Source organism: Triturus cristatus, chromosome 10, assembly GCF_964204655.1.
Source record: "Triturus cristatus chromosome 10, aTriCri1.1, whole genome shotgun sequence".
Taxonomy (NCBI): Eukaryota; Metazoa; Chordata; class Amphibia; order Caudata; family Salamandridae; genus Triturus; species Triturus cristatus.
The window spans coordinates 556,983,064-556,999,965 of NC_140593.1; the positions used below are offsets into that span (position 1 = coordinate 556,983,064).

Sequence of the window (16,902 nt, forward strand, 5' to 3'; positions counted from 1 at the left end):
ACCGTTCCCAAATCATCCCGTGCACTCTCTTGCCTCAGCTAAACAACCCTGTAGTGGATCTCATTTCACCTCGTGAGCTAAACCCTGCCACACAAAGTGTCCCAGCTCTGTATTTGGGGTGCTGCCATCTTGAGAGCTGACTTGGATAGGCAGAAACAAGAGCTAGATCAGTTGTCCCTAAATCCTAGTGTACTCCACTCTCCAGATCTCAGTTGTGAGTCCGTGGTCTCCAAGGTGCAGCTCACTGATCTCCGTCGCTAGCCCAGTGTCCCGATGTGCCCTACTAACTTACAAAAGGAGTCACTATCATGCGCGCTCCCGCTCCTTCCCCAAAGGTATCCATTACCTACGATCCTGCAAACTCCTTTGTGAAACATTTCCCAGCCAACATGCACACCCCAATTTACTGAAGTCTTCACTTCAAGCCCTTCCTCCACCAAGTCCTTCCTGTTCTCATGAGTATAGGGGTAGATTGTTCTAAGACCCCCTACCTCTAAAAGCAGACTTAGACTAGTTGTCGTGCCACCCTCCTGCTTCCAAACATGGCCCCATACCTGCCTTCCAGCCCACTTGGCTTCAAAATATCCCATTCCTGGTTGACCTGTACCCCTTTGCCAAGCAGTCCCCGATCTAGTTCATGAAGCACAAGATCTTGAAAGATAACCCCTGCTCTACCCCTTAACACCACAGCACCACTCCTGGCATCTCACCATGTGCCTTATACCTGCCATGATCCCATACCGTGATACAACCACTGCGCCATACGTGGCATCCTGCAATTCCCCTCTCACTCCTACATCACACTGGCCAATACTTTGTGTCCCGCTATGCCCCTTTCAATTCCATACGCGGTGTCCTACCATACCCAGCAAATAGGATCCCAATTATCATCTGGGGGTCCTGATGAAGTCTGGAGTTGTCTGTAGAATTTTGTATTATTTTGCCCTGTTTGATTGTAACTAGTTTTCATTTAAAAAGCTTCTTACCGCTGTTAACAGAAAATAGTTTACCTCCTTTGGAAGGCTTAGTTAACCTAGCTGTGGGTCTAAACCCGAGGAATGCAGATCACACATACACTTTTGTGTACAGTGGAGCAACAGGTGGTTTGCAACAGATGGGGGCGTTTGGTTGGGAACCCCTGCATTATCCCTGGAGATGTTTGTGATGAAGGGAGAGCGGACATCCTGGATAAAGTGATCAAGTTTTTAGAAGGCAAATCTGAGACACAAATTCTTTGGTCATCATTTTGTTTGTTTGTAGATGTATATAGCGCATCACTGTGAGGGTATCCAGGTGCTGTCCATCGGCATGGAGAGATTATGTAATTTGCCCAGAATCACATGACCTTGCGCTGAGACTCTAATCCAGATCCCCAGCTCTTGAGCCGGTAGCTCTGGCTGCTAGTGCTTCACTTTCAGTTGGGCAATAAAACCTTTAGGAACATTTTCCGATTGTGCCAGTTCTTACCATCTGAATAAGCATTATTCTGATGGATACATCTGCCAGTGGATTCCTCACCTTGTGAATATCCCCTGCTCCAGCATTCCACGGAATTTTTTCCCCAGCTCTCCATGCCGACGTGGACGTCTTAATACCACGGCTCCGCTCACGACTCCGTATGACGTCCTCAGAGCCATAAGAGCTATGTCGCGTGATTACGTCAGTTCCCTTTTTTCCGCGCCGTTGACGCGTAACAGTTTTCCAGCACTCTCCTGTTACTTTGTAGTCTCCCTGCGGGTTACTGTTTCTGGATTTACCATGTCTTCGACGAGTAAGTCAGGTTTCAAGCCGTGTAGGGAATGTGGGGGTCACATGTCCATCACTGACCCCCGGGAAGATTGCTTATGGTGCCTTTCATCGGACCATGATGTGGACGACTGTTCCTGCTGTAGAAAAATGAATCCCAAGGCCCTGAAAGAGAGGGAAGCAAAGCTTTTCATGGCCAAGGCGAAAAAGGAGAGCAGAGGTAGGAAGAAAGAAAAGTCGAAGCCGAGTCGTCGACTTCGCACTCTTCGAAGTCGAGAAGGCACAAAAAGAAGAGGAAACATAGCTCTTGGCGCCGATCGTCAAAGAGTAAGGCATCGAGGTCGCCGTTGCCTCGACGTCGAAGTAAGGAATTCATTTCTCCTTCGCCTTCCCCTTCTCGTGTTTCTCTGGAGAAGTCACCTTCGCCCAAGTTGACTCCGGCGCAGTCTCCGGCGCCGGTGGATTCACCAGCTTCCGACGCCGAGCCGGAGCAGGTGGTAGATCTTTCACCAGTGCCAGAAGGTGAACCTGCGGCTCCAGTTGAGGATACTTCGGCTCCAGCTACTCCTCGGCCGGATTCAGGTTCTAACCCATACCCGCATTTCCCGACTCCGGGTGCGGATCCAACGCATTTCCTTAATGCAATGTATGGGGTTTTCCAAAGAGCTGCCTTCCCATCCGGCGCACCTTCTGGTCCCGTGGGTCCAATGGCGTTTAGTTTGGGCGTGCCGCAACATTATGCTCAGGCACCTTTTATGCCCTTCTTGCCGATGGCTCCTTCATGGCAGTTCCCGGCACCGTCTGGAGAGCCTTCCTCCCGGCCTCGACTGGATTGCTTGCCTTCATCGGAGCCTCCCTCGACGCCGGCGCCGACTCCATCTGCACCGCTTCCTGCGCCGCCGACTCCACGTACGTCGCCGCCGACGCCGCGCCCTCGGATCCGCTCTCGAAGAGAGGCTCAGAGGATTATAGAGGAGGAGCAATATAGGGAGGAAGTGGAGGAAGGTGAAGTTGGTGACTCCACTGATGAATTTGAGGGCATTCAGGAGGCAAGCGGATTAGATACTACTCCTGAATGGGAGCACTCTTCTGCCAGATCTTCTCCTCCACAAGAGTTGGCTCCTTACCATTTAGTCATCAGGAAGGCTGCGGAGTTGTTGGACTTACAGTTGCCTTCTACAGAATACAAGCCAAACCTTTTGACTGATGTCCTTCATTCACCTTCTTCCATCGTTGAGCCTTTGTTGCCCTTTAATGAGGCTATTTTAGAGCCTGTTATAGACATTTGGCGCAGGCCACTTTCTTCACCTGCGGTCTCCAGAACTGTGGCAAGGAGTTATAGAGTGACTCCGGGGACCCGAGCTTTCTTTCCTCGCACCCTTCCCCAGAGAGTCTTGTAGTGCAAGCTTCCTGTTCGAAGCAATCTTCAGGTGCTTTTCCACAAGCACCAGCTGACAGGGACTCTAAAAAGATCGAACAGTCAGCTAAAAAGGTCTTTTCATCTGGAAGTATGGCGCTTAAGTCAACAAATGCCACTTGCTTATTGGGGCGCTACGTTCATGCTTTAATGGACTCAGTGAAGCAGTTAGCCCCTAAACTGCCTGATGAGGAGAAGGTCTCTTTTATGGAGGTTGTTGCAGACACTCAAGCTGCCGCTAGGCAAGTTATTCTGTCAAGCCTAGATACGGCTGATTCCGAGGCTAGGATTATGGGATCTTCTATAGCCACTTGGCTTCGTTTCGCTTGGCTTCGTTCTTCGGGCTTCTCTGCTGAAGTTCAGGCCAACCTAGTGGACTCACCCTTTGATGGGGAAAAACGTTTTGGGGAAAAAGCTGATTCCGCCCTGCAAAGATTTAAAGATAGCAGGGCTAATGCGAAATCTTTAGGTTTGCAGACGCAAGTAAAAGGGTTTGGCTACAGGAAGTATAGAGGATTTGGGAGGTCATCCTTTTGTTCCTTCCGTCAACCTCAGCAGCAGCAAAATCCTCTCTATAGATCACATAGAGGAAGACAAAGAGGTCGGTGAGGTTCTGGTCGGAATCCCTCCTCCTCTTCAGCCTCCTCTGCTCCCAATGAAGCTTCAGGGAAGCAGCCCTAGATCCCCCATCCTAGATCATGTGAGGCCTATTGGTCAGGTGTCCCACTTTCTGCGAGGTTGGAAATCCGTCACAAGAGAATGGGTACGCCCTTCCCTTTTTGGAGTTTCCTCCCCCTTACCCTCCTTGCCAAGGTTTTTGCTCAGAGGACCATCTACTTCTTCTGCAGAAGGAGGTTCTTGCATTGCTACAAACAGGTGCAATAGAGGTGGTTCCGGAGCAGGAAATAGGTCAGGGATGCTACTCCCAGTATTTCCTGATTCCCAAAAAGGAAGGCAGATTGCGTCCAATCCTGGACCTCAGAGTTTTGAATTTTTACCTGAAACAGGAGAAATTCAAGATGCTAACCCTTGCCCAGGTTCTTCAAGTGTTGCAGCAAGAAGACTGGATGGTGTCGATCGACTTGCAGGATGCTCATTTCCACATCCCAATCCTGAAGTCGCACAGGAAGTATCTCTGTTTTACGGTTGGGTCGCAACACTACCAGTTTGTGGTTCTCCCATTTGGTCTTACTACTGCACCTCGAGTCTTCACCAAGGTGATGGCAGTGGTGGCTGCTCATCTCAGGAGGTCGGGGATTCCGGTCTTCCCCTACCTGGACGACTGGCTTCTGAAAGAGTCCCCAGAGATGGTGCAACGTCATCTGCAGGTAACATCTCAACTGTTATTCGACTTGGGTTTTTCGATCAATGTGCCCAAATCTCACCTGGTGCCCTCTCAACGCAACCTGTTCATAGGAGCGGTACTGGACACTACTGTGTGTCGATCATTTCTTCCTCCACAAAGAATTCTCGACATTCAGGAGATGATCCCTTTATTCCACAATGGAGAGCGGTTGTTCCAGTTCTGAAGGTCCTTCGACTGCTCGGTCTGTTCGCCTCCTGCATTCTGTTGGTCAACCATGCACGCTGGCACATGAGGGCACTCCTGTGGTGTCTCCGCAGGCAGTGGTATCAGCACAACGGAGATCTCAGGGAGTCGATAAGGATCTCCAGAGAAGCTGCAGCGGATCTGTCTTGGTGGAACGTGGAGGGCAACCTGTCTCAAGGAAAGCCCTTTCATCTTCCTCCAACGGGGGCCACAGTAATATCGGATGCCTCCACCCTAGGGTGGGGTGCTCATCTGGGGGATCTGGAGATCAAGGGTCTTTGATCTCCAGAGGAAAGATTCTCATATCAATCTTCTAGAATTGCGGGGGATACATTTGGCACTCAAGGCTTTCCTCTCTTCACTTCGCGGTCCGTCGGTACAAGTCCTGACGGACAACACTACCGCGATGTGGTATGTCAACAAACGGGAAGGAGTAGGTTCGTACCGTCTCTGAGTTCTTTCTCTCTCCCGCCTGATGTGGTGGATGTTATTTTATCGGCCAGGCGACACTCCACCAAGTCTATTTACTCCTACAGGTGGTCTAAGTTTGTAAAATGGTGTGGAGAGAGATCCATTGACCCTTTAAAAGCCCATCTTTCCAATGTGCTTCAGTTTGCTCTTTCCTTGGCTCAGCAAGGTTGTGCTGTGGCCACGGTTAAGTGCTATCTATCAGCCTTATCGATCGGATTTTCTGTGTCTTCCCGATCAGCCATCGTTATTTAAGTCTCCTATTGTTTTAAAGATTTATCAAAGGTCTTACTAACAGGTTTCCACCTACTCCCTTTGTAATGCTACAGTGGGACCTTAATCTTGTCTTGATGGGGTCCCCTTTTGAGCCCCTTCATAGCTGTCCTTTGAGGCTGTTGTCCTTTAAAACGGTCTTTCTTGTAGCCATAACCCCAGCAAGGAGGTGAGTGAGCTTCAAGCTCTTAGTTCAAAACCCCCGTTTTTATCCTTACATGCTGAAAGGATGGTCCTCAGGACCAGGGCTGCTTTCCTACCTAAGGTAGTTACTCCCTTTCATCTGGGGCAGTCCTTTACTCTCCCTGTGTTTTATCCTCCTCCTCACCCTTCCAAGGAGGAAGAAAGACTTCACCGATTAGACCCTAAAAGAGCTGTGAGCTTTTATTTGGACAGAACAAAGGATTTTCGTTTGGATGATCAGCTCTTCGTGGGCTATATTGGACACTTTAAAGGCAAGGCTGTGCACAAGCGCACTCTGTCCAGGTGGATCATCCTAGCCATCAAGATCTGCTACGCCCTTGCTGGTAAGGTTCCTCCTGAAGGTATTAGCGCCCATTCAACTAGAGCTACCTCTGCTTCATACTTTCGCAAAGCATTATTGCTTAGACTCTGAGATGAGGAGGGAGGGCCACTTTGCGCGCTCTGTCTTGCAGGACAAGTTACTTACCTTCAGTAAAGCTTTTTCTGGTGGATACAGTATCTGCCTGTGGATTCCTCATTGGCCCACCCGCCTCCCCGTTGTCCACCTTTTGTATACCTTAAAGGATGCCTTGCTTGACATGTTGTTTTACATTGCATCTTCTTCTATCTGGTACACTTATAGGAAATGCTTTTGTTCTTTAGCTTTCCTTTTTGTATATGTACTATGTCTATTTGTTCGAATGTTGTATATTGTGTATACTTTAAATCTGTTGTCGGTCCACCTGTTCGCCTCGGAGGCACGGAAAAAATGGGTGGAACTGACATCATCACGCCGACGTGGCTCTCTTATGGCTCCGGTGACGTCATATAGTGTCACGAGCGGAGCCGTGGTATTATGACGTCCACGTCGGCGTGGAGAGCTAGGGATTAATATTCTGTGGAATGCTGGCGCAGGGGATATTCACAAGGTGAGGAATCCACAGGCAGATACTGTATTCACCAGGAAAAAGCGTTACCGAAGGTAAGTAACTTGTTCTTTAGGCACTTCAGGAGCAAATTGTTGTTGTGATGTCATTGCACAAATGCTGCACTCCACTTTATCATCAGCGAATAGCATGTAGTAAACTTACGTGCAAAAAGCAAAACAGCCTGCACTTACCTTTCAGTAGGTGCAGGTGTAAAAGCATCGACATTATTTCCACGGGTTTTTCCACTTTGTGCTTAGCTTTAAATGGGGCCCGCTCTGTCACTGAATGGATGCACCCAAACCAAATGCTGTTAAAGGGAATGAGGTAAAACTGAGCATTTGAAAAAATATTTGCAGGATATGCAGGCAAGGGGGGTCATCATGACTCACTCGTGGCTTTGCTTCTCGTGTGTCATGGCCCTCTCTACGCTCAACAATCGTAATAAATAGCATATTACACTCTGCCCATCAACATATATACTATTAATGTGTTCTCTCCACATTGATAGTATGTCAGAGGTATTACAGATTTATATTTGCCTGAAAAGTCTATACCAGGGGGCATTTCTTGCTTATGGTTGTGACCTGGCACTGTTGCCACTAATTTGTTTGCCAGAAGAGGTAACGCATCAATGGAGTCTCAAGATAAACAGTCCCTCTCAGACCGCATTTGTATTTAGAAGAATAAGAATTATTAGAATAGAAGACATCACAATGATTGTGCTGACAGTTTTACAACACACTCTTGTGATCTTTGCTATCCCTGCAACATTTTGTCAGATTCCTTCTGCTTTTAACCCAGTCATGATCCTCAGGTGATTTTGTCGCATTATGTGAATTGCAAAATTGCAATAAACTGGGGGCCAGATTTACTAAGCCCTTGCATCGCCATTGCATCACCCAAGGTGACACAGACAAAGCAAGTGCTTAAGTCAGATGAACTAAGAAACTTAGAACCGCCTTTCAAGGCTCTGCGTGGCTTAGTAAATCCAGAGTAATGCAAGACAGCATAAGTTACTCTGCATTAGGAAGACATTCCATGCGTGGAAGGTGGGAGATTTAAAGGGGACTGCATTATTGTCAACTTTCGTTGGACTTTCATTGTTGGAGAGCTAATGCACCAAGCCAAGATAGTCTTGATTCGCCCAGGTCCAATCCAACTACTGCCAAATTTTTTTTTAACTGCTATCTGGAACTTTTAGCGCCACAGCACATTCCAGGCAATAAGCCGTTTTGGAGCTTTATCATGCTAATACATTTTGTTAACAAATTGATTTTTGTTCCTTTCGGACCTGGAAGAAAATCACCGACCGAGGGGCCATGGCTCAGACATGATTTAAAACTGTGCCCAGGCTGTGGCATTTGATCTACACTGTTTAGCTGTAGACCAATTCCCTAAGAAATCAGGGAGCTTTTTATCCAGCTAGTCCCTTGATGTCTTTCAGATATAAAACCAATAAGAACCTGCCTTTTGTTAAGGAAGTGCTTGGGACAGTGGGTGTATCTGGCGGTCCATTGGGGTAAAGTCTTCCTGTACAACGATACGCCATTGTCTTGCAGCTCAAGGGTTGCTGCAGGACAGTAGGCAATCTCTACCCAACGGATTTGAACTAAAACGGTTAAGTTTGACTATAGCTGGTCTGTCATCCAAATTTCAGTCAGAGAACTGGATACATTTTATTAGCAAGTTTGATATTATATTAGTGCAGGAGACATGGATATTGCATGATGTTTATTTTAATGAGTGCATGCGGTAAACCTTCCTGCGTCACCATCGGGTCCTCCCATTTGGTTCAAAGTCTCGATTATCTGCAATATTCATTTACTTTCTATTGAGGGGGGAGACTCCAAGCTTTTGACCTAGGATAGGGAAATACATTTTGAGATGGTACTTGTGAATCTTTATATCAATTAACTTTCTACCAATAACAACATTTTTGTAGACAATGTTGCCAACCGAAATACATTCTTGAGTATTGGGTTTAACCTTCTATTAGCAAGTAATTTTAATACCAAACTAGGTACATTATCAACAGGGACGTTTTGGCCAGTGTAAACAGCGACCATAATCTTTTAGCCATTTCTTTAGTTGTTACAAAGAAGGAGCTTAAGACATTTAGCCAGCCCGAGGTACTTTATTTCAACCAGACTCAGGACGTCTGAAAAAATTGATATAATTTTGTGTGTGGTCATTGGCGGTAACAGGGAGTTGATCAGCTCTTGTTTGTCCCTTGACAACAATCCTCTACTACAGTTGTATGCAGGGCCGCAAATACTGGGCTCAGAAGAGAATTGGAGCATACATTTAGGAATACAGAAGCAATAATACATTTTAGGAGAGAATGTAAGATGGCTCTTCAAGGGAGATACCCTGAAAATATGGGGGTTTCCCCTAATAATCCCGCCACATCTGGGCAAGAGAGACGTTAAACAAACATAATGATGTATGGGAACCAATTGTAAGCGATTTGTGTAGAGAAAAAATGAATGAATCCCTACTCATGGGTAACATAATCCCAACCTGTATCTATTCACGCAATTCACAACCCATGAGCCTTAAAGAGAGATAGGCAGATATCCAGACTGAGAAAGATATGGGAAAAGTTGATCTATTCTTGTAAACTAAAAGATATCCAGGTTTTTGGGTCTGTGGGACTCAGCAGACAACCATGTCTGTGATTGTATTTATATCAAGGGCATTTTTTAAAACAATGTTGCCCATTTTCCACATAGGAAATGGTCATTTCAGAAACAAAATTCTTTAAAAAAGAACATTTTATAAGAGCTGGCAGTGGACGGCTTCTCACTTCCAAACAAACTTTTATTTTACTATTAAAAAGGGTAAGAGGTCCCATTAAAACCCCTTTTGCTTTGCGAATGGGTTACCACCTTCTTTGAGGAGTCCCTAACCTATTAATGGTTTACAACTGAAATTATGGTCACAAAGCATTGATTCATAGCATTTTGAATCGCAATTTAGAAGGGAGGCCCTAAACACACCCCTTCCAAATTGCATTTCATTATGTATTTCTAAACCCATTTTGCGAATTGGTAAGCACTTACTGATTTGCAAAATGTGTTCAGTAAATTTTTTTTAAAAAGCCATAATTAGTCACAAATGTTATGATTTAGCGAATCTCAGGCTTCGCAAGTGCTAAATGGCTTCGTACATCTGGCTCATATTTCTTGTAAATGTTGTGCCACCTTCTCTTCAGTCAGTAAACATCTAGAGCTGATTCCGTTTGTGGTGTTGCACCATACACATTTTTCTCACCCATATTTGTGCCCCCTTTTCACCCATTTGGTTGTCCACCTCCAATTGATTTGATCCTCACTCTGCGCCCTCTCTCACAATCTCAGTTCTAGCCCTGACTCTTTACTGCTGCACCATTAAAATGAATTTGACCACTAACTTTCGCCTGCTGCTGCTGTTTCTCCATTACTCTACGTTTTGTTGACCTGTTGTCATTTACAACCTGCCCATTTCATAAAGGACAGTGGTAGTAAAAAATCTGCTCATGTAGGATAGGATGAGTTATAGATTAAATAGAAGTACATAACTTTGCAGGGATTCACAAAAGATTCCAAAAGTCTGGAAATGAATGTCCGTCATAGATTTCTGGGAGTACTCACGTACGTAACATTTGCAAATGCAGAATTTCCACCTAGTGAAAATTATTACGTTAAAAAATTAGATGCAAACGTGCATTATTGTATAACTTTTATTTGCCTGTCCACAGACAAAAATAATTCGCCTTTGAAAAAAAATCTTTCTGATACACACCCATAAGAAATGAGGGTGTTTCTTCCTCTTTTCCAAACTGCAAATATTTTTAGTCGTGCCCTTGACTGAAGTAAATCTTTGAGTGTTCCAGTGTGGGAAACTACCTGTAAGGGCTGTTAGAAGTTTGTGGATGCTGGCCTACATCTGTAGGTAGTACTACTGAAGAACCCGCACTATCCCTACAGTTGTTGTTGTGGACATTTGAAGACAGCTGATGAAATTTGCTTCACTAATTTGAGTTTAGGTTCGCGAATACTATCGAGACCCTGGTGATTAATAACAGGAAGTGCCCCCCCCCCCCGCCCCCGTTCATATGCTATGAACGTCTATAACTGCTTAATCATCGAACTTTCCAAACTCTCTCCAAATGGAATTATTATTATTATTCTATTGTTTTTTAGTAGCTTAGCCCTAAGAAAGGCCACTTTTGATATGTTACAAACAATTACTTGTGAGATCAATTATTTCGAGATCGCACATTACAATTCCTTTCTAGAGTACAGATCGAGCTCCGCTGTCTGGGACTTAGGCGTGTCGCACATTGATGATCCCTCAGTTGGTAATGCAAAGAGAGCAAGCCCTCCACTGTACAGGATTTTTTGCAGAAGACTGAACATATAGCAAACTGGGCATGTGAATGCAAAGGCATTATCAAGTCCCTGAAAGCAGCTTCACTTTTATACTTTCACAGGAACACCCTTAGGCGTGGTCAAATTTCAGTTCCAATGAGTCAGTCTAGCATGTCTGTCTTGGGTGCAGAAAACATACCACATAAGAGAGAGGCATCAGATGAACCCACCTGCACACCACAGCTGGCGCTACAGCTGATTTGTAGACACCCTGATTCTTCCTTTGGGTCCTTTTCCTAGTGCATAGACCGTCTCAGCGATTCAGTCTACAGATTTGGTTGTGGGCACTCCTATTCTGTGCTCGTGCACCACAGCCAGCTCATTGACAGCGATGGCAGCTCCAGTTCAGTACCCTGGGATCCCAGCTTTCAGGACCAGGCCAATCCAAGTTCTCTTCTACTGAGTTCATATCCTATCCAATGCCATCACATTCGAGACCTCATGTATGTTCACTTTCCTGGTAAGTGCACCCTGTGCTGCCACATAGTTTTAACCTTTCCATCTACTACACATTTTAGATCATGAATTTACCAGCCAGCAGTCCTCTTCTGAGCAGACAGACCCTTATTTTCTTTCTAAAGGTTGGTGAGACATCTCACCATCTCATCGCCCTATAGTTCTTTGACTGGGGTTTCACTTGAGCCACTCTGGAGGGTTAGAGGATTGCTGAGAAACATTTGGTCCAAAGCTAGCTTGCAGATGGGGGTCCACACACAACAGTTCTTGCTTCATGTCAGATCTATGGGATTGGTACCCCAACATAACCCTGGAATCTAAATATCTTTTGGACATCTTGTTTCTGACCTAGAGTGGTCGTCCAGTGTCATCTCTTTACAGATCACTGTGTGGAGAGTACCCAAAACGAAAACTGCCCATTAAATTTAAATGAAATGGAGTTTGCAGGGGGCCAGTGGGTCTCCGATAAAGTATGACCTAAGATAACGACTTCTACTAAGATGACATCCAGTAATGCTTGAATTCATCTCTCACACTAACATCTTCAGAGGTTTTACCTGACACCCATCAATCGCCTAAAATCAACCGTGCTGTCTCAGGGAACTGTCCCAGATGTTCACCTGAATAAGGAGATTTTCTGCATAAGGTTTGAATGTGCAGAATTGTCAATGTTTTGGTAATGTCTGATGGGACAACTGTAGAACGTTTTATGAGAAGTTTGATTGGTTTAGAAACTAAGCAGTATGAGTAAAAAAATGCATGTCCTGTTGTCTAATAGTCTTGGATCTTTTACTTGCCAAGAGGTGTACTGCAATCCATTGGCTGCTGGCTCGAAGCTCTGTGTATGATTTTTGATGTAAGGATATGAGCGAATGATCACTGGCTTAAAAATGTGACTGTCCGTTACCCAATTAGACCCCATGCTAGAAGGCGACCTGGAGTGTTGGAGAGATTTTTGCATGTGTCTAGGGATCACTGAGTACTCTGAATACTCTCATTAAGGGTACATGCATGGACCTTGTACTTGTAGATGGGTACTGTGAAATTCACCTAAAAAGTTACTTAAGTCCTCATTTTTGGATTTTTGAGATAGCAAAGCTGTAATTGCTGATTCAGTGATGGAAGCATAAACTGTATTGTTTTATTGCCTATCCATTTGAAAATCTGTGAATAAAAATATTATTAAAAATATATATATATATATATATTGCCAAACACCACGTCTCTTGAAAGAACGTGCAGCGCACTCGGGCTCAATTCAAAGAAATTGACTTTATTCGTTCTTCTCCGTGAAGACTAACACACGCGTTCCGGGACCCTGCCCTTCGTCAGTGTTAGTTTTTCAAGTTCAAAACTTACGTTTAAATAACAAATACAATCATTGGTCGATTGGACTGGCGAGTGACATCGACAAAGGACTTAACAGTTGGTTAACCACAATTCATCATAACCACAGCGGCCATACTTGAATGACCGCGCAAACATGTAAATCATATATTGTACCTCGTGATACGTCATTGGATCACAATTTACATCAAAGTGTGCATAATATCATGCTAATAGTTATGTACATAATTAATTCAGCATATGCAATTCATGTTCTAAAATATCAAAAAAGATAATCTAGTGACCAACCAATGACACGACCACTAAGTCTGAGGCTGAAGACATCTTACTCTCAGAGGCTTAGAGTGTACAATAGCGCTCTCCAATGGGCGTAGCCACAGCTCAAATGCTCGCGGTACAGTTTAAATTAATTAACTACCGGTCCTGTCGATGGTGCTGTAACCAACTCATTTTTGAAAAAAGAGAAGGACGAAAAGGAGAAAGGGGGCATTCACTCACACTTATCTACAGTATGTGCAGAAATGCATCGATCATTCTAAGAACGCAAAATTGAGCCCTCAAATGGGCATACTCAAAAAACACAATTGATAAGAAAACAGGTGACAGGAGGAGAACACTCAGTTTACAGGCGTTTCTCAGTGATATGGTAATGCTATACAAGAGTGCGGAAACTGAAAATTGTGCAAGAAAATCTCAGCCAATGAAGGACCATAATTCTTCCTCCATGTTAAGGCCCCCGGGGGTGCGAGTTTGTAATTCAATAATGAAACGCGCCTCTAACTGGCGTAGCTCTCTTATTCTATCTCCTCCTCTTTCAGTGATGGGGACCTGGTCCAAACAAAAGTAGCTAAGTTTGTCACTACTGGATTTATGTTTGTCTGCAAAGTGCCTGGCAACAGGGTAAGTTGTGTCATGGTTCGTGATTGCCCGTGTGTGCTCCAAAACACGTTTCTTGGCAGGGTGGATCGTACTCCCAATGTATTGGAGACCACACGGGCAGACCAGGCAATAAACAACAAAACTCGTATTGCAGTTCAGAAATTTGTTGATACTGCGTGTTCCTATTCTGCCTGGAACACTGTACTCCTTCACTTTTTTGCTGTTTTTACAGGCCTTGCAAGAGGCACATGGGTAGAAACCTAACGGAGTGTTTTTGGGGACCTTATCAGAGAAGTGGCTGCGTACCAACAAGTCTTTTAATGACTTGCTTTTACGATAAGTCACCTCAGGCTTGCAAGATGTATCTTGACCGATGATGCTATCGGTCTGTAGTATACTCCAATTCTTTTCTACCAGCTTTCTTATAACTCCAGCCTTGGTTGAGTAGCCCAAAATGAGACGGGACCACCCGGATCATCTTTTGCTTTGTTCAGTTCGGGTTGTTCCATGCCAAGGAGGGAGTGTCTCTCGATAGACTGTACCTTACGGGCTGTTTCGCTCAGGAGGGTGTCGGTGTAACCTCTTTGTCTAAACCTTCTGAGCGATTCACTTGCTGCCTGGGTGTAATCTATGGGGAGTGTGCAATTCCTTTTAAGACGCAACAACTCCCCATAAGGAATGCTGTTGATGAGAGACCGTGGATGTTGACTGGTAAAGTGTAAGACTGAATTCCCTGCGGTGGGTTTGCGGTAGAGTTTAGTGCAAATCAACCCATCTGCTACGTAAACTGAGAGGTCTAGGAAGGGTACCTCAGTCTTGCTCATCAAGCTGGTGAAATGAAGATTCAAAGAATTGGTATTAAGGATGTTAATATATTCTGTAGCTTCATCATGAGTACCCTTCCACACGATGAACAGGTCATCAATGTAGCGTGCCCATAGGGCAATTTTGTCAACCCATACCTCATTGCCCTCCGCCCAGGCCACGTGCTTCTCCCACCAGCCCACGAACAAGTTCGCGTAGCTGGGGGCGAAGCACGTGCCCATCGCGGTACCTTGGGTCTGCAGGTACAGTTGCCCACCGAACAGAAAAATATTGTTGTGCAGACAGAATTCAGCAAATTCAAAAAGCATGGTGTTATGCATCTGATATTTCAGGGGTCTTGCTTTAAGAAAATATTGGAGTGCCCCTAAACCGTCAGTGTGTGCTATGCAAGTATATAAACTGGTTATGTCCATAGTGATAAGCACAAAGTCCGGTTCCCACTGTATTTCCTGAATGCGTTTAATGAAATCCGTAGTATCCTGGATGTAAGAGCTTAAATCCTTAACCAAAGGGAACAGGAAATGATCAACATAGATAGACTTTTTCAAGCAGACTCTCCTTACTGGAAACAATGGGACGTCCTGGAGGTCTCAGGGTGTCCTTGTTTCCCTGAGAATACCCTGCCAACTTATGGCGAACAAATCAGTACAAAAGGGGGTGGTGATGGACTGAGCATCAGAACCAATCTTACACTCACACCCAGTCAACAGATCTGGGTTTGATCCATCACCGTTCTTTGGCCCACTCTGCCACCCCAGTTCAGACATGGCCATATGCAAATCAGTCTGACCCTGTGCCTCATGGGAACAGTCCAGCCCGAACTGCAAAGCCATGCCTTCCCTGGACCGGAAACAAGCTCCCTAGGACCGGTTTCTGGCATTTCAGCCTTCTTCTGCCAGGCTTGCTTGAATCCAGTGGCAAAGTGAGCAAGGGACTCACGTCTGAGAATACCCTGCCAACTTATGGCGAACAAATCAGTACAAAAGGGGGTGGTGATGGACTGAGCATCAGAACCAATCTTACACTCACACCCAGTCAACAGATCTGGGTTTGATCCATCACTGTTCTTTGGCCCACTCTGCCACCCCAGTTCAGACATGGCCATATGCAAATCAGTCTGACCCTGTGCCTCATGGGAACAGTCCAGCCCGAACTGCAAAGCCATGCCTTCCCTGGACCGGAAACAAGCTCCCTAGGACCGGTTTCTGGCATTTCAGCCTTCTGCCAGGCTTGCTGGAATCCAGTGGCAAAGTGAGCAAGGGACTCACGTCTGAGAATACCCTGCCAACTTATGGCGAACAAATCAGTACAAAAGGGGGTGGTGATGGACTGAGCATCAGAACCAATCTTACACTCACACCCAGTCAACAGATCTGGGTTTGATCCATCACCGTTCTTTGGCCCACTCTGCCACCCCAGTTCAGACATGGCCATATGCAAATCAGTCTGACCCTGTGCCTCATGGGAACAGTCCAGCCCGAACTGCAAAGCCATGCCTTCCCTGGACCGGAAACAAGCTCCCTAGGACCGGTTTCTGGCATTTCAGCCTTCTTCTGCCAGGCTTGCTTGAATCCAGTGGCAAAGTGAGCAAGGGACTCACGTCTGAGAATACCCTGCCAACTTATGGCGAACAAATCAGTACAAAAGGGGGTGGTGATGGACTGAGCATACTCCTGGTAATGCAGGAAAGCAGCCCTAGATCCGCCATCCTGGATCATCAGGAGGTCGGCTTACCCATTTTCTACAAGATTGAAAATCGATCACTTCGTACTTTTGTGAGTTAGATCTGGTAGAAAATGGGTACGCCCTTCCCTTCAGGGAATTCCCTCCTCCTTACCCTCCTTGCCAAGGGTTTTGCATGGAGGATCATTTACTTCTCCTTCAAAAGGAGGTTCTTGCCCTGTTACAAAAAGGTGCGATAGAGGGGGTTCTGGAGCAGGAAATGGGTCAGGGATGCTACTCCCGGTATTTCCTGATTCCCAAAAAGATGGCAGGTTACGTCCTATCCTGGACCTCAGGATTTTGAATCTGTTTCTCAAACAGGAGAGATTCAAGATGCTCACCCTAGCGCAGGTTCTTCAGGCGCTGCAACAAGAGGACTGGATGATGTCCATCGACTTACAGGATGCATATCTTCACATCCCAATCCTGAAGTCGCATAGGAAGTATCTCCGTTTTACGGTTGGCCCGCAACACTACCAGTTTGCGGTCCTTCCGTTTGGTCTTGCTACTGCACCTCAATTCTTCACCGAGGTGATGGCAGTGGTTGCTGTTCATCTCAGGAGGTTGGGGATCCCGGTTTTCCCCTACCTGTACGACTGGCTTCTGAAGGCAGAGTCGCCAGAGATGGTGCGTCATCATCTGCAGGTAACAACTCGGCTGTTGTACAAATTGGGTTTTTCGATAAATGTACCAAAG

General features: G+C 45.7%; 1 protein-coding gene across 1 annotated transcript in view; it reads left to right on the forward strand.

Moving 5' to 3' along the window:
* The first annotated feature begins 3,256 nt into the window (after nt 1-3,256).
* LOC146789719 (chymotrypsin-like elastase family member 1) overlaps nt 3,257-16,902 on the forward strand; it is a 126,949-nt gene continuing 113,303 nt past the window's right edge. Inside the window, exon 1 of the mRNA XM_085631182.1 lies at nt 3,257-3,405. Coding sequence (XP_085487308.1) covers nt 3,257-3,405 — 149 coding nt within the window. The remainder of the gene's footprint in view (nt 3,406-16,902) is intronic.